A 22,926-nucleotide genomic window follows, 5' to 3' on the forward strand; every position below is an offset into this window, starting at 1 on the left:
GTTTGTAACCGTCATCGGTCCATGATCACCAAATTCTTGTGGCTTGAATAACATGATATGGGCACAGAAGGCATATGGTACTAACAAGATGGCGCAACGTGCCACAAAACTCAAGACACAATTGATATTATGCGCAAGCAGTTTCATGGCATGTATCTCTCACTCCACCAAGGCGACGTCAATTGGCCACCATGATCGTGTGATTTGACACCTTTAGACTTTTTCTGGTAGGCTTTCTTAAGTCGCATTTCTATGACAATAAGCCACAAACCACGGCAGACCTTAAAGACAAGATAATCGATGCCATCAGTCAAATTCATTGTGATTTATGCGCCAAAGTCATCCAAAACTGCATCTTTCCGTGGCAGCTTTTTTAACGATGTAATATTTAAAACAAAAAGTCATTGGTGGGGCTCTCAAATAAAGATACAACCTTATTGATATCTCATATACTACTTGTTTTATTCAATTTTAAAATAGACCTGCCTTCAATAGTAAACTCTATAACAGACTATTCTTCTACATTGGAAATGACTATCTGTTGTCTTGAAGCAATGGTAAAAGTTATCTTGTATGGCTTTAAGTGCAGATTGCAATTTTCAAAAAACACTGAACTTGATAGAATATACATGTGCCATTAAGTTGGTTAAATATAGGAAATCACAAGTGGAAATAGTATAAACCTATTGGACCTAGCACAGTTCCTTGAGGCACACCTGCCGAAATTGAATAACTATAGAAGTACCAATTATAATGTATTGAACACTTAAATTTCCATTTAAACAAAAATGATTTAATTGTTTTGATTAAACACGTTAGTCATTAGACTGTCAAAAAATTGTTTTTAATAAAGCATCATAAGTATAAATGAAAGAATCGGTATCAAGAAATACCATTCCTGTACATTTTTCTGTATTTAAGTTTTTTATTCGATGAACTATGAGCCCTGGAACCAAATTATTCAAAATGTAAATTTTATAACTTGTCGTTGGAGAAACATTTCTACTGTAATAATTTGCTCAACGTTTTTGCTAAGAGAACTTATTGGAGTTGTAGTTGCTTGGTGTTTTTGAGCTTTTACCAAACTTCAAAATTGGTATGGTGCATTAGGAATCACAGGAATTGAACAGTAGTTATAAATATTGGATTCCCAATTCGCCAAGTTCTTACAATAGGTACACATTTTTAATTCAATTCAGATTGAAAACTATGTACATCGTTGACATGATATTGTTTGACTCGTTGACAACTGATTTGACAGTAGGGTTGCTATCCATTGATTTGACATGCATGATAATGATGCATGTCTTGTTTGGTTTGTCAAATTCCTTCTTTCTATTATCAATTTGCAATTTAAAATTGTAGAAAACAGATTCTTGGCTAACTGATACGATTTACACCAAACCTTTTTCTTCCACAAGTTGTCATTTGTCATTAAATTTCTACTTGAAATATTTTATGTGAAAAATCAAAACTTAAGAAAAATGTATGCAAACACTTCACTTTGAACCTCAAAAGCCAAAACTATTAAATATTATGGACATATGATTTGTTTAAATGATGCTCAACCCTAAAAGATCATCGTAAGATAATAGTATAACATACATCAGTGGCCCTTAAAAACAAAAGTTCAAGAGACAAATTGAATTAAACTCGCACAATAAATGCGTTTGTCTGCCATCCACTTACCCTTGAAGAGTATAATGTTTAATGTCTTTTCTTCTTATTTTGTTTTTCTTAATTAGCCGGAAGCAGACATTTCTTAACAATATTCTTCTAGTACATTATATATAACACTTACATTCAATTATTATGACATTAAAAATACACATTAGGTACTATAATAACCATAACCTAATTGATCTATATTAAACTTTTATTATTTTAATTTTATTTCATGCCTTTTGTTTAATTAGAAGCGTGTCAGCAGTTAAATTGAAATGTTCATTAAAGAAAAAACTGTAGTTATTATTAGTGAAAATATTAATTATGCTGACTTTGTTCCTTGAAAACGCAATGTTTTTGATATTTGTTGATATTTTCTAAAAAAGAAGAAGAAAATGTGATAGAGTAGAAATTCCCTTTGATATTAAGCGGATACTTTGGACTTTTTTAGCGTAAACGATTAAATAAACAAATTATTAGAAGTGGAAGAAATCAAAGAAGAGACATTCACATTTTGTGTTAGAATAAAAGTGATCTATTTTATATCAAGTAAAAGAATATTTCCGGCTGAAATAGGGGGAATAGGTTTCTTTAAATACGAGTACGATTTTCAAAATAGGATGTAATAGTTCACTGTTCAGTAGTTTTCAGAATTTCCTCATTTACATTAATCATACTTTTGTCATCAAGAAAAATATGCAAGCTGAAAGCGGCTGTCAAAACCCCGGTATTAAGTCGACATCACATCAATGTTAAAGATCCATCATTACTTGTCAATTTTAAAATTATTGACAAAAAAATTTAAATGATTAGGAAAAATGTTTAAGCAATTTTCTTATAAGTTTCATTTGAAATTAAATTGAAATGAAATTAATAAAAGACACAATTTCCAAAAAGAAACTTTTTGATGCAAATGTCCTCTGCAAGGTAGACGCATGTGATAGGCCACAGAATGCCACAGAAACTGTTTTCACTATTAAGATATTAATTGATTTTATAAGTGTAATCCCTAAGCAAGAAAAAAAATTGTTAAACTTACATACGTATGTAGGTTTTGACTGTTAAAGTTTCGTAATTTTGATTTTACTTTCAGATAGGTAAGTTGTGCGCACCAAAAGTAAAGTTTTAAGTTTTCGACCGAGTTTACACGCCAACACAATATGATAAAATGATATGTAACTCTAAAAAAAAGAGGCTTGAAAGTGACAAACATAACATCCGACGATATACTGCACTTCAAAAATCCGTCGATATGCTGGACTTTAAAATTTAATGGCCAATCTTTTACAAGAAAACTTGTAAATCTATTATAGAAAACGGTATGTATTGTGCAGACCATAAAGGATACTTGAAGGACTCTTGACTATATAGATGGACTTAAGCGAAATATTTGTTTTTTTCCAGTAAAACAACGTTGTCCCAAAAATGCCAACCGAAATGCTATTTTTTAAAAATCCCTATAAATCACAAAAAATGGAAGGCATTCGAAAAGTCGTGAAATATATAGAAGAGAATAAAAATCAGTTCTTTACACTTCAGAATTTTCAGAAAGTAGTTACCTTATAGCAAACTAAGATCAGAGGCTCCTCATAAGTGCATGTGTTAGTTAGTTATTTTAAAGAAATAAATTAAACATTTGTAAAACGTTATATCCGGCTGGAAGTAACAGATAGGAACAAAATGTCTTTTGCATGTTATTCAAATGAGTGTTCTTTAAATCATCTTTAGGTAAAAAATCAAAAAGACTTTAAGGTTATTTCGTCTCCTGGAAAATTTGTTCGAATTTATCTTTTCCCATCTTTAAACTGGTGCTTCAATCATAGCACTTACCTATTTTCTTATATTATATTAAAGCTTAAATCACAATACGGAAACTTCAACTTTTAGTAATTTGCTAAATCCATACATCACTTCTGAGTTTCTAAGAAATTTCAAATTAATAGGTCTGTTCCTAACATTTAAGTCTGTTTGCTTTGTTTTTATTGTGATTTTGCTTGAGCTGTCAAAGCTTAGAAGTGTTCAGATCATAGCAAAGGATAAACAAATAGGAAACAATAGTTAAATTATAACTATTTGAGCCTTTGTTTACATTTTGGGGAACAAATTTAAATTTCTTGAATTGATTAAAACTATCAAGCATGTCACTGTTTTAAACGGTGGGCATCGTCTTAATGTTGGCTTGCATTCCAATTTTTACACGTTTGTAATTAAATTGCTTTTTTTTTGAAGTAGATCAAGTTCGATTCGGCCTTATAAAACTGAAAATACGAGAAAAATATTTGAGCATATTATGTATTCAATTTACGATTTAAAAAAATGAAATCTATCTCTCGACGAAAGCTCTACGTGAGAAAGTTCTAGTTTTGATATGCAAAAAGATAAATCTCACAAATTGTTGAGGATGGGTTTTCTCTTACTCATGTGATAAACAACTATCAAAATGGACGAGTTTCTGAATAATTTTGATACAAAACGTGTTTATAAAATAGAAGATGTCCGATTGATGAAGGTTTTGACACATGCGTTTTTGGACCCAACCCTGGAAACACGCGGTGGTGCTTTGACTCATCAAGAAAAAATGAGGATGTTTCTGCGTTATATAGGAGATCCTGGATTTCAAAGCGGTGTTGGTAAAGACATTGATGTCAATTAATCAACGATATCTAGGGTGGTATAGCAAGTCGCAACAAAAATTGCAAACCGTGTCACTGATTGGATCATATTTCCACACACTTCTGAAGAAATAGAATAAGCGCCAAGGTTTTGGAGCAGTAAGTATGAGTTTTCTTACGCCATTGGTGCTCTGGATTGTACACATGTCCGTATTAGGAAACCACTCTATTACCGCGAGGAGTACGTCAACCGCAAGGGATACTACTCAATAAATGTACAGGCTACGTGCAGAGTGGAAAAAAAATGTACAAGTATTGATGCCAGGATCAGTTCACAAGTCCCGTATTTTGAAAAATAAGTTCGTATTTAATCATATGAATAATAATACTTCAGCAATATTATTGGGAGGGTGTGGCATAACGCCTTGGTTAATGACACCATTTAAACAAACGAGAAACGAAACTTAAGTTTCAGTTCTTTTGCTATAATTCCCTAAGATGGTCAGCAATATTGTTTATAATTACACTTTCATTTTCGCTTTCAGGAGACATTTTTTCTTCTTGAGTCGACTAGCCGCACAGAAACTACTGTTTTAACTAGTGCAAGTGCATACAAAGAGCTTTGAGATCGTTCTCATTTCACTGAGTCAGAACTGTAGAGAGTGAACTTGTTTTTTTTTTTGTATTTGAAACTGAGTCCGAGTCCGATTCTGCTCGATCGAACTCACATGCGAGTTCAAGCTCTAAGATTTTTAGAATTAGTGGGATAAACATAAATAATTAAAACTTTTAAATTATTAAGAACTAGAATCCTAAGATGGTTAAAGGATTCAATTTTTCTCTCTTTCAAATTCACAATTTGATGTTATAGTGAAACTGATTTTGCAGTACCTTTGTAAACTAGAATTATTTCTTTTGACAAGTTGGTATCCGAAATCACTTCTCCAAGCCATGGAGAGATTTGGTTCCCATTGCTCCTTTTTTTACTTTACAGGCATTTTGGCATTAAGTCGTGATCCCGTCCATGAGTGTTGTTGAAGAAAGAACCCCCGTCTTCCAGCCAATTCAAGGGGGGGGAGGTGTCATGGGAGAGAATTTTTTTATTTTCGTAGGAATTTAATTTATTTACATCCTAATCGTTTTGCTGTCGATTAATTATTTTATCCTGAGAAAACAGGTTTATTAATTTCTTAGCACAAACTAAAGTTGACTTTAAATTCCTGAAACGTGTCTTCAATTCCATCTTATTTTTTGTATGCACATAAAGAGTGTTAGGCTTTCTTTAATACAAAAACTTTTAAGATCTTAACAAATTGCAGAAGCCTACTTTTTAAGGTGAATTTCCTTTGCATGCCCTTAAACTGGGATTTAAACATGAGTTTCAAGAATAAAATGTCCCTAAAACAACAACAGTGTTATTTTTGTTAAACTAAAATGCCTAATTGAGAAACACAATCAATGTTTCGTATGCATTATTTTAACACAAAAACTTTAAATCTCGGTAATTAAAGTGAGAAGAGATTCTGACACATGCATTTTGTGAGTTAGTTTGTGTGTTATGTTTTTAAATGCATCCTTTTTCGTTAAATCCAGGAACAAAAATTTTGCTCTCTCCAATTTTTTAGTTTTGTTCCTCCATTTTGGTCAAAATATTTGCAATAGGTTGACGCAAAACAATAATTTTTTAGCATTTCTCTACTAGCATATATTTCAGTAATAAAAGCCTTGCGGACATAGACTCAGAAGAAAAAAATCCAGAAAATTCTTTATATTAAATTCTGTTTTATTTTCCTAGGAAAAAAAAATTTCAAATTTGTTTGGCAAAATTTCTCACTTTCAGGGTTTTTGCATCTTTTATGTATGTTTATGTTATTTTAGTTTTATACACACACCACTAAGAATTATATACAAATTTATTTGGCCATCAATTGAGGGCAAATTTTGGCAGACAGTGGCCTATTTCGCCAACTTACAATTTGTTAATTACACGCATTTTTTTAACAAATTTGTGGAAAATTCAATTTCCTATGTTTCCAAAATGTTCGTATTACAAAATTGTACTTGTTGTTTACAAAGGAAAATTTGTAGAAATTTAATTAATTTCTTTTCACCAAAAGATAATTTGTACAAATTTGTTGAAATGCCTTTTTTTTGTAATTTTGTGTTTCACGAAATCAGAAATTTTACAAATTTGTTCGGTTACTGAAAATTACAAATAGAAAGATCGTATGTTAACTGAATAAAAATTTCTAATTTTCGAAAGAAATTGCATTTCAAACCTAATAATGTCCTTATCGAAAGCATAGTAGCACCGATAGTAATATACATATGTAAGTGAAGATTTTGTGTTAAATAGACGAAGACGAATATATACTTGTTTTCAACCAAAAATTTCGGCTACAACGTGCTAAAGCAGAGGAACTAAAACTATTTGCAAATGATTCTGAACAAAATTTTTCACTGACACCGAAACAGAAATTTTTAACAGCCTTACATTGGCTTGGAAATGGTGGACAGCATCACAGGAACATCTAAATCCACGGTTTGCACAACTGTCCATCGGGTTTATTTAGCCATTGTTGAAACATTCTTTGGGATATGGGATATCCGTTAAAAGATTGGCTGATGACACCGGTCACGAGAACCTCATATTCAGCAATCGGTCGCTATAAAAGAGCTCAAAAATCAACTCGAAGAATAATAGAAAATGCGATTGGTATTCTAAAAATTAAATTTCCTTGCCTCAACCATTTGAGAGTGCAATTCAATCCATATAATATATAATAATTTGTTTAAGTTTATTATTTTAATTTTTTTATCACGTATCAAACCGACGATAAAAAGTTTGTTCTGTTTCTTCATTTTGGTTTTTGATGTTATCACTAAGAAGACTTATAAATTTGTGAAAACATTTGTTGTTTACAACTTTGCAAAATAAATGCTTAAACACATTTTATTTGTATTTGTGAATATTAAATACAATTTCCCTTACTGTTTCGCTTTTTTACAAATACTTTGGAATTAAGTTTGTTCTTTGTGAAACAAACAATCCGGAAACAAATTTGTAAGCGTAATCAACAAGTTCAAAATTGTAATTGTAATTGTAATTTGATTTAACAAGAAGTAAAATGCTAAGAAAATATCCAAATTATCTTCTCTCAAATTTGAAATCTAAAGACGATTTTTTTTATATGAAATTCAAAGAAATTACAGAGATAAGTTAAAATCAGTCAATCACCAAAAATTGCTTTCATTTCGTTAAAAATAAAATAAGGATAAATTTAAACAAATTCAACCAATTTAATTTAATAAAAATCACTTCCTACCACTGTTAATAATGACCATGACCAAATTGACCACTGACCATATATGTTATGGGTATTTTTTTATTGGTACGATTCAAATCCTGAAATGCAGTGAAATACTTAAAGTAAAAAATGCTCTCGTGCCAAGGCAGTTTATTTAATTGATATACCGATTTGTCTCCACGTCCAGTCCATATGACACAGTCCATAGAGACACTCGCAGTTTCGCCGCGTTTCTTGTGGTATTGTTGTGGCGGCAATTTACTGCGGTTTTTGTGGTTTTTTGTTTAATTTTTTGAGCATGCAACAAATTCAAAATAAGAAACAACAACTTTAAAACACAATGCCCTCTATTTATCGTTCACAAAATAACAATAACGATAACAATTTATAATGAAGCACCAGTCGCGTCCCACCGACAACGACACTACGTTCGTACCGCGTCGGTGGTGCAGTGGAAGAAATATCTGCATCGGTCGGTGGCATGTGACAGAAGTTCCGTGGGTGGTTTTTGTAGAATAAAATATTACAATTTCTTCCTACCTTCCTCCTCCTTAAAAAGATATAAAAATGATTCTCTTTCAAGATAATATTTTTATATTTTATTTTAATTCATTTTATTTTATATCTTAATTTTATCCATTAACTTTGTTCCTCAAAAACAAATAAAAATACATATAGTTGGATAGAAATGAGATAACAATTTTTAAGATGGTCAATTTTAAAATAAACATGACCCATGGACAAAAAGACACAATTTTTGTTTGTTTTTATTTTTATAAAATTCTTGTTGTTTTATTTTTGTTTTGATATCGTAAAAATGTTGAAGTTAATTGAATATAATGACATTTGTGCGGAATCGATAAATCATTTTCTTTTTAAATCGCATTGACGTTAATTAGTTGTAAATCCGTTTGGATTTGTCTTTTATTCTTTTTTGTTTTTGTTTGAAATTACTTGAAAAGCTTGTGTAGGTTTTTTTTCGTTTTTTGAGAGGGAGGGTTATTTTTAAGTTAAATCTATTTGAGAAACTTAAAGAGATGAAGAATAAAAGTGAAAGTCACAACACAATATCCAAATATAATATATTGGCATCATTAATTATTTCAGTATCGCACAGTTCAAAAGTGAGTAAGTAGGATGATGTTAAAAAGTAATTTAAAGTGTACGTTACTCAGCACATGAGCTAAAGACGACATAAAGAAAGGAAACTGAGTAAAATAGTTAAAGTGCGTAAACGATTCAGTATTCCATTGATGTTTTTGGTTTGGTTGTTTAATTCATTAGAATGTAGTTGTGGACAAATTTGAGAGTAGGTACCTGCTTTGAAATCAAAGACTATATGTATTTTTAAAAGCAAAGTTCAAAGTAAACTTAAAAACTGACTTCTATCAAACATCGTAGGATGTTTATCAGTATGTATGGAAAAATAATCAACTATAGAGCCTTTATTTTGAAACTGATCGCTGTTTTCCGCTCGAAGCCTTGGCAGGAAGTCAGTAGCATACTTAAATTAGTCGCGTTTAGATACCAAAATATGGATACACATTGGTTTTGAATGTCTGCAGATTGAAGTACGAGTAAGTGGGAAATATTGAGCCTGTTAAAGCATTCCACATTCGTGTAGTGCGGCTTAAACAAGAATCCCTGGACTTAACAGTACGTCCCAAATCGGGTTTAAGGGTACACTTACTTACGTAGATCCTCAGACCTGTTAAGTCCGTTGGCAACCCCTTAAGGAGCATAGGGCCTCTACTACGCCTACGCGCCATCGTGTACGGTTTCCGGAGATTAGTTTCAACTCCCTCCACCTCTTGCCTAGTGACGCTGTCAGGCAATTCAGTCGTTACCTTTTAGAAGCGTATGTCCAATCCATTGCAACTTCCGTCTTCGTATTATAGATTCTATAGTTTCCTAACCTGTCCTTCTATGAAGGACCTCATTTGATATGCGGTTTGGCCAGAAAATCCTTAGGATATTATAAAGACATCCATTCACGAATGTTTGCAGCTTTCTTGTTATGGCTGAAGTAACCTTCCAAGTGTTGCACCCATGAAGAAGCACAGATTCGACATTTGTGCGAAACAGTCATAGCTTTGTTCTTAAGCTGATAGAGTTATTTCTCCAAATATTTGACAGCATAACAAACGCCGCTTTTGCTCGATACTTCCAAGCTCTTCACTTTTTCCACCGGTTACGAGAAAATATTTATTTGAGAAGATGGTCAGGTTCCGAGGCTGATCATTTTTTTTGTCGCAATTAATTTTCAGCCCCACAACTTCTGCTTCTCTCTCCACACTTTTTTTCATTTGATGGAGATCCATGATCCTATGAGAGAGTAAGAAAACAACGTCCGCGTAATCAAACTGCTTTAAATAGGATGTCACAGTCCATTGGATCCCTCCGCTACCTGACAGAGTTAAGCGCAGTACAGAATATAACCCTGTCTGACTCCGCTTCGGATTTCAAAATCATCTGGAAACCTACCATCGTGCAGAACGTGACACTTGGATCAATCATATGTTGCTTTAATAATAGCAATTAGTTTTTCTGGGACGCCTCTCCTCAGCAAAGTTAACCAGATATCCCACCTGTTAAAGCTTTTTAAGGCCTTCTCGAAGTCGATGAACAGCAGGTGTAGTGGTGATCGATATTCAATGCACTGTTCAATAATGATCCGCAGGGTGCTAATATGATCAATATAGGAGGATCCAGCGTGGAATCCTGCTTGTTCGGCATCGAGTGTGGCCTCAAGGTGTTCTCTGATGCGTTCAAGTATGACTTTTGATACTATTTTGGCAACGGCAGTTAGAACGCCAAAAGAGAGTACACTGATGAGTATTATTAGAGGAAAGGGTATTACTTTTGAATTGTTTAAGATAAGAAATGTAACTAGCATTGTTTACAAAAATATCAATTAATAGTTATAGACATAATACCTTGCGCAGTTGTTCAAGAGTTGCAAATGTTTCGGAAAGAGAATTTTCGCCTATAAATTTTAGAGCTCTTTTTCAATTCTGTTAAAAAATACGTTATTGTAGCACCTATCCAAATTTTAGAACTATACTCGAGTTTCGGACCAATAAAAGCCTTGTACGTAATAGCTGGGTTAAAAGGGGTAATTAGCATCTTGCATCGTTAGAGAAAATGTAAGCTCTCAGTAGTATTTATATCGTCATTCCACATAAAATGGTTAGAACTGAAAGCTATTAAGTCTTCTCGATGAAAACATCACCCATGGATAGTGACACTAAGAAGGTTTACTTTTTTTTCGACAGTAGACAGCATTAGGCTTTTAAAGCATTAAATTCTACACAGTTTTTGATTGCTGTCAACATAAAAATTTAATGATACGCTGCCGTTTGGTAGTCCACATTCGAAGGGCAAGGATGTGAGCCGAACCAGTATTACTTGAATTGAACGGTCTCAAAGGTGATTTCTAATCCAACAGAGAAGAGATTCATCAAAAGCAAAAGCACGCATTTACGATAAGTGAGCTTGATGCCGAACTCTATCAAATGCCTTTAAAATATCAAGTGCAATAATCCTACTTTCTTCAAAACGATGTAAAGATTGTTCTACTGTTCGTTGATATAAACCATGAGATCACGAGTACCCTATTGCCATGAAAGCAGTACTGCAGATTATTGAGAAGATTAAATAAGAGTTGAAAATATTAAAAGCTTATTTTCAACATGATTTCTGTGTTGACCAGATTGTGCATTTCTTAAAACGAAATTTTTGGCAACAACAAAGCAGAAATGATCAATTTCTTAAACTTATATGTTAGTGAACAAAACTTATGGATCCCATCGTTTCTGCACGTTACGCAGAGAAACAAATTTAGCTGCTGTACCCAAGAGTTTGAGACTCAATTTACAAACACCCATTCTCCAACTTCAACAGCTAAACATTTCTTGGGAAGGTTTCCGCGCAAAGATTGTAGATTCTCAAGCCCCAATCGATTCATTTGAAGAAGGAGCATGACCATTCGCCTCGTTTTTGGGGCCTTAGAGCAGCTTCAGTTGTACAAATTCTGGTTGAAAAATGTTCTTTTATAAATAGTCTGCATCTGAAGAAAAACCAATGAAACTAAAGAAATGGATTGTCGAGTACTTGCATATTTGGACCAACGCGTTCTATGTAGTGAATACTTAATTATCACGTTACACATTTTGACGTCTCTTCGTTCAGTGTTATTCTAACGAGAAGATTTAAGCCATCAAATTATATTCACTTTTAATTATGGATCCAGAACCGTATCTGAAAAATAAGAAACAAGTAAAACAAGATAGGTTCACCCAATAACAAATCAAATCCATTAACTTAAATTACATTCACATTTCTGTTGGTTAACATTCAAAATCTTTTAAAATCTTCAAAAGCATTATCTATAGATCGCCCTCTTTCTATTAAAAAATAAATTAGGTAGCGGAACAGCCTAGTAACTTACAGCTTTCAACCATTCCTGTATGCGAGCAATTGCAGGGATGGAACGGCTAATTTGAGGAAGCACTTTTTCATGACAAGAATCGCTCCTGGAGAATTTGTCAATTCCTCGCAAGAGGCAGTACCCGTGAATAAAACGTTTTCTATTGAAGATTTGTTTTCTTCAAAAGGCAGATTTACACAATAATTTGTTTCTACAATTCTAAGCAAATTAGAGAAAGAAATAAAGTCCACAGAGCTTTGTTAAGCCTTAAAAAATCAGACAGTAAATTAGTTATCTTAATCTTAAAGCCCTTATCTTATCCCTTTATCTAATAACCCAAAGTTTTCTTCAGGTTTTCAATCTCAAATACAATTTTTATTATCTCGGGAATTCCTCAAGGGACACTTCTTGGTCCCTTACTTTTTATCTTAACAGTCAATGGCGTTTGATATAAATAATTTAAATGCTCCTTTCTACGTTGATTACATGAAAAGAATAGAGGGCGTTCCCTTTGATTCTGTCTTAACTTAAAAAGATCTTGATTTATTTCGACTTGCTGCAAACAAAATTTCTTTGAGTCCAATGTTGTTAAATATAAATCTGCCTGTTTGAATTGTGTCCTAGGAGTTACCTTCTATACTCAGCAAAGTGTTCAAAACCATTTTGATCGAATTATTAATAAGGATTGTTTGGAGCCAAGATTTCTAGAACCCTTGTCACCTCATCGGTACACACCACATGCGTTAGACCTCTTCTTGAATACGCTCGCCAAGTTTGGTCTCCCCAATTTAAAAAACCGTTGATATAAAACGCAGAATTCTTCGATTTGCACTCTGTGTTGTCTTCCTCGACCTGATAATATAACCATACCAAACTATGAAGATAGTTCAAAACTTATAATGTGCAAACTGCAAATTTAGCTGTTGATAGCGTGCATTTAAGCGTTATAAGTGAATAAAAATCACTCCTTTTAATTCAGTTGTTGGCTTTGCTAGAAGAACATGTGCCTATAACATTCATAACAATCTTCATCAATGGATTCTGCATAAACAACATCAGCTATAGCTCTAAAACACTTCCACAGCAAAATAATCAAGTGCGTGCTTAATGGCTTTGCGGCACTTGCACTTCCAATGAGCAGATGTGAGTGTTATTTTTCTGTTTTCATTTAAATTCCAATATCTTCACCATCTGTCGAAGTCCATTTGAAATATTTTATAAAATGCTTCTGTAGAAAGGAAAGGTATGCCTTGCCTTCTTGACAACAGAAGTACCTCTACAGAACTTTGTATACAAAAAACACTCACATAAATTCCATTCAAAGAATTTAAGCTTCTTCTTCTTTATATACCTACGAGTCGACTACGTCCCTGGAGGATCACCTGATGTATTCTTCAGAAACTCGCACTTCTCCACACACTGCCTTTAGAGTATTTGATGATTTTTCTATTAAAGGAAGCGACAACATTCCATTTCAAAGTGGGAAAAATAACGTGATGCGTCTCTTCTTCATCGGCATAACACAAGACACAAAACAGCACGACCTTGATGAGGTGTGAGCTGAGACATCTTGAGATTTCAAAAAAATAAAAGGCACACACTTTTATCAATGAATCTCTTGACAGTAGTCCGGTCTTAGTTTTTGTTGTTGTTCTTTATAAAATATGCACATACCTTAAAAGATTTATCGAAATGCTAATGCCAAAGAGAACAAAACAACGAAACGTGACTTTCCTAGTGTGTCCACCCCATAATATGACAATTGAGAATAATGCTGCTGCTGCATCAGCTCCTGCCAAGAATAGAAGATGTTGATTTTGGTCTTGAATTTATACGTCGAACACCTGGTGGTTTGAAGATAGCGAAAATGACATAAAGAATGTGAGTAGTGAAGACGGGAAGAAGAATACCATAAAACAACACACAAAACACCTTGGCGACCAAATTCTGACATCTCGTCCGACACCTTCAATCCGTCGTCGTCGCTCGTTCCATTGTTATGCAGATCTAATGTCATTCCGTAAACCATAAAATTAAACAAGTACAACAATGGAGGATTCCCATTCTGTTCTGATGCGATATAAATCGAGTCAAGTCAACTACCTCAGAAGGCATCAGCCAGCAGCCGCCGCCAAGCAGCCAGAGTCTCTGTCACCTTCGCGTCGCCATTGGCTATCCCTGTTTTCGAACTCGTAGTCGTCGATCGCATCGTGTCGTGCCACTGCACCGATTCTTGACAACAATCGGTTTTTATTGGCAGCAGAAATTGATTTATTCTCGTCGGTCGGTCGTTCGAGATTTATTTAAGCCAGTTTTGCCTTCCCCAAAAAGCATCAAAGCAAGGATCGCGAGAACCCACGTTAAAATTTGTGAGAAAAGGACATATTTATTTCATGCATAAATCAGTTTTGTAGATCGCGTAATTGTCAATATTGTCAGTGGAATTTGAATAAAAGTGGATCCGTGGTTTCGGAATTCGGAGGTGGATCATGAATGAAGATGGGAATGGCTTGTTAAGTAACCATGATCGTGATCGCGACGAGGCTCCATTGGAGATCAGAAATCTCTGGCGAGTTCAATGTCACGACCGCGCAACCATAACATCAGTCTTGTTTTTATATCTCCATATCTTTATCTTCTTCGTAGTCGTCGTCTTCATTCCGTCGCGTCTTTCGTCGAGTCATTCGTTATGGTAATAAATTCCATTTTTTAATTCTCTTTCTTGTTGAGTGGTCCAGGGCAGGTCCAGTGGTTGGGAATTTATTGAGTATTAAATTAAAAATGACAAATGATGTGTTAATACGCAACGATGGACTTTCATGTCGATTTGTGGAGGAAGGCGAAGGACGATTGTGGTCAACCGCAATAAAGAAAAACTACTGTTCTGTCGTGTAAAAGAAATTACCTTACTACACTTTGACGATTGATTCATGTGGCGAGAACTTGTATGTAAAGTGCTACCACAAAATGTAAACAATTAATAAAATATACATTTGTGATTATCGGATGGTTTATATTTTTAGACAGTGACTAAGCGAGCACTTCGATCTTGTTGGTGACAAGCCCCTCTAGTAAAATAGAATTTCACATGAAATTCATAGGATTCATTTGTAGTCAGTGGGAGAATAGTTCTAATATCTATCAATGTTTTTTTTAATTCGGTAATAAAAGTGTTTCGCAAACCTTGTTCAAATGTTTCATTAACGCTAGAGATGCATCGCATTCTTAATCACTTTTTATTGAAATATCTCGTAGTTCAGTGCCAATAACAAATTTAAGAACCCAGTAAAACTTTATAAAAATTTGTTGTTTCTAAACCCTCACTATTACTGGATTGCCTTGTTAGCCAGTTCCTGAAAAAAAACCTTTAAATAATAGTTTTTCAAATTTCTTCTTCTTCCTCGTTTTCGGCTGCTAGTAGGAGCACTTTTACTCCTCCTGGAGCATAGGGCGGCAACCAGTTCCTTCTATCTCTCTCTATTCCTAGCTCGATACCTCAGCTGGGACCACGTATCCAAGTTTTGGGACCTCTAGGTCTTCCAGGCCGCCTTCTACCTTGAGGATACCATTGAAAGCACTGCTTTGCTATGTTGTCGTCGGGCTTCCTCAATGTATGGCCAATCCAGCACCACTTTCCCTGCTCGATGTCAACATCCACTTTTGTTTGCCCACAGTTCATTGTTAGTGTTAGCGGTTGAGAAATATTTGAAACCTTCTCGAGATGCCAGCAGAGCACTTCCACGTTTTGCAGGCATATAGCAGCAAGGATTTTACGTTTAACTGAAACAACTTTAACTTGGTACGGAGCGATATTTCCTGGAGTTCCACACTTTAGAAAGAATGCATTATTTATTCTATTGGTGGCATCCAGGTCCGGTCCACCATCGAGTGCCAAATAGCTTCCCAGATAGTTGAACTAGGTGACCTCTTCTACTGCCACTTGTTCCACAAAAACCTGTTGATGTTGGTTTCGACTAGGGTGCATTAACTTAGTCTTACTGGCATTAATCCTTAAGCCAGCCACCTACCCATTTTTCTGAAGAGATTGGCACATTTGGCTGAGGTCTCCATTTCTGTTTGCCATCAAGCATATGTCGTCAGCAAAGTCCAAATGGCTTAATGTTTCCTTAAGGCGCCATTGGATACCCATTCTCTCGTGTTTACGAACCGTAGCGGTTATTACATCATCAATAGCAAGCAAGAACGGAATCGGCGACAATACATCACCCTGTTGCACTTGAAATGCGTCGAAAAACTGTCCACTGTATAAAACGAAACACTTTGCGTTGTTGTAAGACTCTTTTACTATAGCAACAATTTTATCAGGAATGCCTCTAGCAAAAAGCGATCTTCAGATAACAACACGACTAACGCGATCGAAGGCCTTTTCCAAATCGACGAGCATGAGGTAAAGCGGCGATTGGTACTCCGACGATTGTTCAAGAATAATTCGCAAGGTGTTAATGTGGTCGACACATGATCGACCACTGCAAAATCCCGCTTGATGCCTCTTGAGCGTAGAATCGATCTTAGATTTTATCCTCTCGAGAATGATGATTGCCATTTACTTTTTAAATACCCCGTCCTTCCATTCCCTGGGAAAGGTTTCGTGTTCCCAAACAGACTTAACAAGTGGCAACAAGATACTGACAGCCAAGTCATGGTCCACTTGGAGGAATTCGGCAGGTATGCCATCCAGCCCAGCTGCTTTGTTGTTCTTTAAAAGGTTGTTCTTATTTCCGTGCATGTCGGGGGGTCAATATTAATGCATCTGGTAGATCTACGTATGTCCGGCAGTTGATGATTTGCATTAGCGTTTCCAATTGTATTCTGGTCATCGTTCAACAATGTACAGAAGTGTTCCTTACCTTCATCTCCGCAATTGATCTTCCATTGACACTAAAATTACTTACTCTTCGTATCTAATCTCCTAGAATTAAATAACTCGGAGTACAGAAAAAAATCTCCGATTTTTCGATAGTTGATATCTAACAATTCCTCTTCCAATAAATTTCGATAAATAGATTCTATCATATTAAAAGGTTACAACAAGAATGTAGATATTTCGGAACTCATAACAATACCTTGGATATTGGATTTGAAAATACCTCACTAGTCACAAAAACGTAGAATACAAAATTGCTGAAACATTATATAACCCTTAAATTTATTCCAATAAAAATAGTTCGGAGAAAAAAAAATCAGGTTTTCTTAGAAAACACGTTAGCAACTAATACAATGCCGATGGAAAATTTAAATTCTAAGAAATATTAATTGTAGAGAATATTTTAAAACCCCTGAAAAATGAGTCGTGAAACCACCTATTCACTTGCGACACATAGGAATAGGAACTATATATAAAGTTTTGCATTCGTAAAAAAAATTCGAACTTTCATGGCCCCTACAGCCCTAACATAGGGTTTAAACAGACGCTTTTAATAGGCGATCAAATTCGTGAGACCTAGACTTAAAGGAACATTACTGCCCTTAAATTAAAATAAAATTGGGTGGCGCAACAGTCCGTTTGAGAACTAGGGCCTAGTGACCGACAACTCTCAACCATTCCTGTATGAGTACTGTTGTAAGGGATGGAGGGGGCCTACAGTTGTAAGTTGAATCCGAACGGCAAATTTGAGAAAGCACTTTTCATGACAAGAATTAGTCTTGGAGAATTCGTCAATTCCTCGCAAGAGGCAGTATCCGTGAAAAAAACTTTAAGTGGCATAAGCAGGGATCGAACCCAAGACCTATCGCATGACAGTCCAACGCACTAACCATCATGCCAGCCACGGGTACTACTGCCCTTATTAAGCAAAAACACTGTGTGAGAATTAGGAAAGTTAGAGAAGGTTTGAAAGGAGGTGTCGGTGTAGATATATTGGTTTTGATTTCCATAATTTTGAAATGACTGGGAAAGGCAGAGTGTGTTTAGGAATCCCACATTCACGCAAAAGAACGAATATCAGTACTTGACAGTGTGCCCGAAATTATGCTTGAGGGAATATACTGATGAGCTTTCCTAGAATTGTGAATATTGCCTTTGAAATTTTTAAGGTGATTAATTTTTTGCATTTTCTTAGGAAACTCAAACATCTTGATCATTTTACAAAAAGGGAAGGAACTTCTTACACCGCCATAGGAAACCCTAACATCTCGTGTCATTTTAGGCTACATCGCGTATTTGGTCGTTTTACAAAAAGGTGGTTGGTGATGCACATACCGAGAGCATCGAGACTCATTGATTTAATTGCCATCCATGGATAATGGCAAAGAAGTAAATATCTTCCCTTAAAGATACAAGACAGCATTGTTTTTTCAAAGTGGTTTTTTATCCTCCCATTGTACAATATTCTTGAGGCCTGATTTTAATGAGATCCACGTCCGATGACGCAGGGTTAGATCCCTGCCTTCATGGGCACTACCTATTGCGAGGAATTGACACATTCTCCAAGAGTAATGCTTGCCATGAAAACTGATTTCTCTAATTAGCCGTTCGGATTCGGCTTAAAACTGTAGGTCCTATCAATCCCTGAAAACAAAACACGCACATAGGAATGGTTGATAGTTGTTAGTCACTAGACCCTAGATCTCAACGGACTGTTGCGCCACCCAATTTTTTTTAAGTCCGAAGAAGAGAAAAGTGTGTCTAAAAACTATGTAATAGGAAAACCTATGAGTATTATAGTCAGCGAAACAATTATTTAAATTAGAAGAAACAGATCTTTAATACAAATAAAAAAGATTGTCAAAGACAAAATAGAGCCTTGGAGCACAAAGGCATTTATTTTGTGATTTTCCAAACCATCCAATATCACTTGTATTTTTAATCCAACGAAGGATTTTTTTTAAACCAAATGTAAGCATTTTCGATAAAAGGGCTGGATGCCAAAAATAAATTCTTTAAAATATCAAGCTCAATAATCTTACTTCATCCAAAACTTTGTACAAATTTGTTAAGTTGATCGGCTAGATAAACCATCAAATCATCGGTGGACTTGTTGCTTTCCTCCTTTAAGACATTGCATAAGCTGATAAATGATAGGCGTTTTCATTACTTTGGTAAGAAAGGACGTACCTATAGTTGGAAGGGAAAGATGTTAGGCTATTCAAGAAACAGGCAAGTCAAATTCAGTTTTCCATCCACTCGGAAAGAGACCTTTAAAATAGGAAAGATAAAAAAGCTTTTGCAGTCAGCTAAAGAACATTTATGTACGTCAAGGTCACTACTCTTGCAATTTCACGAGTGCGAAAAAAGATTTGTCCCATAAAATTATGCTCTCAAGTACAGGAGGACTCAAGGCAATCTGTGGTAGCGTCGAAATAATAAAAAACTGTGCCAATATGCTTGGCTTTATCAATTGGGCTTCCATTATGGAGTGTCATTGTGAACGAACGTTGTAACTGAGGATGACATAGTGTTAAATACGTTTCTTACAAATGACCAGAAATTGTTATTACTTTTGCGACATTGAAGTATTTTATGTCGTGGTTTTGAGTTATGTAAAAATTTGGTTCGTCGAATATGAACGTTAAGGATCTTCCTCGCTTGTTTGAGGTTATTTCGGTTTTCCTCAGCGAAATTGACTTCATAACAAGGAAAACTAACATCTGTGATTTTAAACACCTATTTACGAATCAAAACATGCATTTTTTTTGGGTTTGATAAATTTTAACACATTCGGGATAAATTTTCTCATTCCACAAAGAATTAAATTTGTAACCATATCTACGGTGAAACCAAGTTAGTATTTAATTTTCGGAAAACATGAAATTATGTCATTAATTTTAACGATACCTCGTAAAATAGTTAAAGATTATGATCTGTGATAATTCATCGAAATGTACAAAGTAAGCTTATCCTTATAAAACTCTAAGAACAAAACACCTCTGAATTGTTCGCCAGCACGGCTACAAAATCTCAAAAGCCATTTCGAAGCATCAAATTATGTTTTTGGAAATAAAAAAAAGGGTGATTTGTTTACTGCTTTGATTATAATTAATTATTACAAATTTATTTTCCAATGTACATTTAAACTTTACAAATAAACTAAATAACTAACATTGAAAATTTTAATTTATGTATATTTTTCTTTTTATTTCTTCCAGCACTATTTTAATGGATCGACTAAAATTCCTCAAGAACAACAATAACATCAGTATTTTATAAACCACGCAACTAAAACCAAACTGAATAATGTTCAATTTCCAAGAAAAAACAACAAATTAAAAACTAAACAAATAACATTTAAAATTAAATCCTAAAAATACAATTTTTCTTACAATTTATCAATTTTTATTTATCAAAATAATCGGTACTGTGGTGGTTTCGTGCAATCATTTTAAAATCCACAAAATATTCACATAGGTACCAGACCTAATATTTTTCTTTAAGACACTATGCATTCAAATTCCTGCACTATTACTCATTCGAATGTATGTAATTGTTTATTTTCGAATAGCTCACAAAAACGTTCCAAAATGAAAATATTGAAAAAATCAACATCAACAGTTTTTCCATCAGATCTGCTTACGAATAGTTTAGTTGTGATTTTAGTAATTTCAATATTTCAAATAAATTATGTGACTTCACGAAGAATAAACTCGCAATCATCAGCAGTTGCCAGTGATTTGGAAACAATGGAATTTATTTTAGGTAAGTTAATGATATTTATTTTTTTATTTTGTGTTATTTAAAAAAAAATAAAATTCTTTCGTGAATTTTTAAATTTCTTTCATATCGTTTTTGTAAATATATGGGAAAATGTTTCATCAAGAGTGTTAGAGTTACCATTTTAATTTAAAAGAATTTTAGGGAAATAAGTTTCTAGAGGATTTATTTACAAAATTGTTGTCCGATTCTATAAGGCTGTATACACGAAAGGAGTTTATTTTTGAAATCCGCTAACTTCAAGGCCTAAGTCTTTATGCAAAATGCTAACTTACAAAAATTGAAGATTACTACTTTTATGTACAGGAGCAATTCTCAGTTGTTTTTTAGCGACGCAAATGGTTTCGATTCGTCACTTCAATAATTCAAATTCTTTAGCCATTTTAACTATCGTCATCGAAAAGGTTCTTCCCGAGTTTTGCGAAGTGTGATTAAAAAATGGTCATGATTTTTGCAGTGAGTTCAATGAATTTCCATTTTAAGTAATAGTGTAGTTGTCAAATGTCAAAAAACAAACTGTTGTCTAAATAGAAGGCTACACACAATAGGTAGGTTCAAACAACATAAGGGACTTCATTTGCAATCAATTGCAACCTTTGAACGTAAATGTTGAGATTTTGACCAAGATAACCAGTTCCTACTTTCAGTCGAACGTGCTAAAAACCATTGTTATCTATTAAACACTTCTCATTGATATTACAAGTCCATCACGACTTTTACTTTGCATTGTAAGAAATATTACTTATTCCTTTTCCAATTAGACAAGGAACCCTTTCACAAAAAAACATTAAATTTAATTATTTAGAAAATAAACAAATAAGACAGTAACAAAGTTGTCAGCTGTCAGATTTTTCTTGAAAAAACTTTCCAGTCACCTTTCCAATAAAGTTAAAACATTGAATTTAATTATTTAGAAAATAAAAAAAAACACAGTAACAAAGTTGTCAGCTGTCAGATTTTTTTGAAAAAAACTTTCCAGTCACCTTTCCAATAAAGTTACCTTGGAAGGCAATTTTTGGCAGCTGGCCAATTAGATGCTAGAAACTTGCTTAACCTTCAAGTCCCTTACATATGTCATCTGATTCGAGCAATAAAACCTTATATAGGAGAAACATATATAAAAGTGGTGAAGATAAGATTGAAGCACTTTGTTTTCCAATAAATCTTAATAATCAAACTTGAGTTTTGGTAACTCTGTTGGCTGTCATTTCTGTTTGTTTTCTTAAATTTTTGCACAGATGCAATTAATGAAAACGAGACCTTGTCACATTGATGGCGGGCGGCAGCGTTTCTTCGGGGCTTATGTTATTTTTTCTCAAATTCCACAAACCCAATAAATCACTTGGCCAATAAAATTGTGTGTGAAAGAATAAAGAAGATAAAACATCATCAACCAAAAATTGAGAAACATTTGCAAAGGCATTTTTCGTGCTATTGAACACTTAACATATGTTTGCACTTTGGATGCATATTGTTTCTTTTATTTTTGAATTTCGTTGTTGCATGCATCTCAAAATTAAGAAAAAGGAGACTTGTTAAGATGTTGAGAATCGTATTGCACATTTTTGTTTGTAAAACAGAACAAGGCGAAACTGTGTTCTTATTTTCGGGGATGTCATTTGGTATTCAAATGTCAAGGGACCCAATGCATTGCACTTCGTGGTATACAAAAAATTCGAACCCATGCCGGTTTCAAGTTAACATGTAAAGTGATTTTTTTTTTTGTTTTTTGTTCCTTTGGGTCAAAGTGGCTGGCAGTGTCCATTTTCAGAAAACACACATTGAAGTTTTGTTTCATTTAGTTTTCAAGGAGTGATTTATGCAGCGAAGGTCCTTCAATTTTAAATTTACTTTCACAAATGTCCATATTATACTAAAATACTCTTGGTATATAACTAGTAACACTAAATACTTAAATGAAATCCCAAAATTTCATTAAGTTCACATGACAGTTAAAATTGGGGAAAATATTTCATTCGCCTAACGTAATCAAACAAACCTAGGAACACTATTGCTAAATTCTACATTAACTAATTTTTGACATTTCATTCATATTCATGAAGTGACAGCTATCAATCCTGACATAAAAGTCAGTTGGACTTCATTTGCAGTCAACTTCATTCTTTGAACGGACATTTTGACCAAAGCAACTAGTTAGAATTAATTATTGCCTATAAAACACTCCTCAGTATTTGTATTTTGTATTTTAAGGAAATATAACTTAATTCTTTTCCAAAATTACAA

General features: G+C 34.1%; 1 protein-coding gene across 3 annotated transcripts in view; it reads left to right on the plus strand.

The window, feature by feature from the left end:
* The window catches only part of LOC129938403 (fibroblast growth factor receptor homolog 1-like), a 121,476-nt gene that overhangs the window by 39,436 nt on the left and 59,114 nt on the right, over window positions 1-22,926 (plus strand). For all 3 annotated transcript variants that reach the window (XM_056045939.1, XM_056045940.1, XM_056045941.1), the window contains exon 2: window positions 20,121-20,667. In XM_056045939.1, coding sequence (XP_055901914.1) covers window positions 20,412-20,667 — 256 coding nt within the window. In that variant the 5' untranslated portion in view covers window positions 20,121-20,411. The remainder of the gene's footprint in view (window positions 1-20,120; window positions 20,668-22,926) is intronic.

Source organism: Eupeodes corollae, chromosome 1 (genome assembly GCF_945859685.1).
Source record: "Eupeodes corollae chromosome 1, idEupCoro1.1, whole genome shotgun sequence".
Classification (NCBI taxonomy): domain Eukaryota; kingdom Metazoa; phylum Arthropoda; class Insecta; order Diptera; family Syrphidae; genus Eupeodes; species Eupeodes corollae.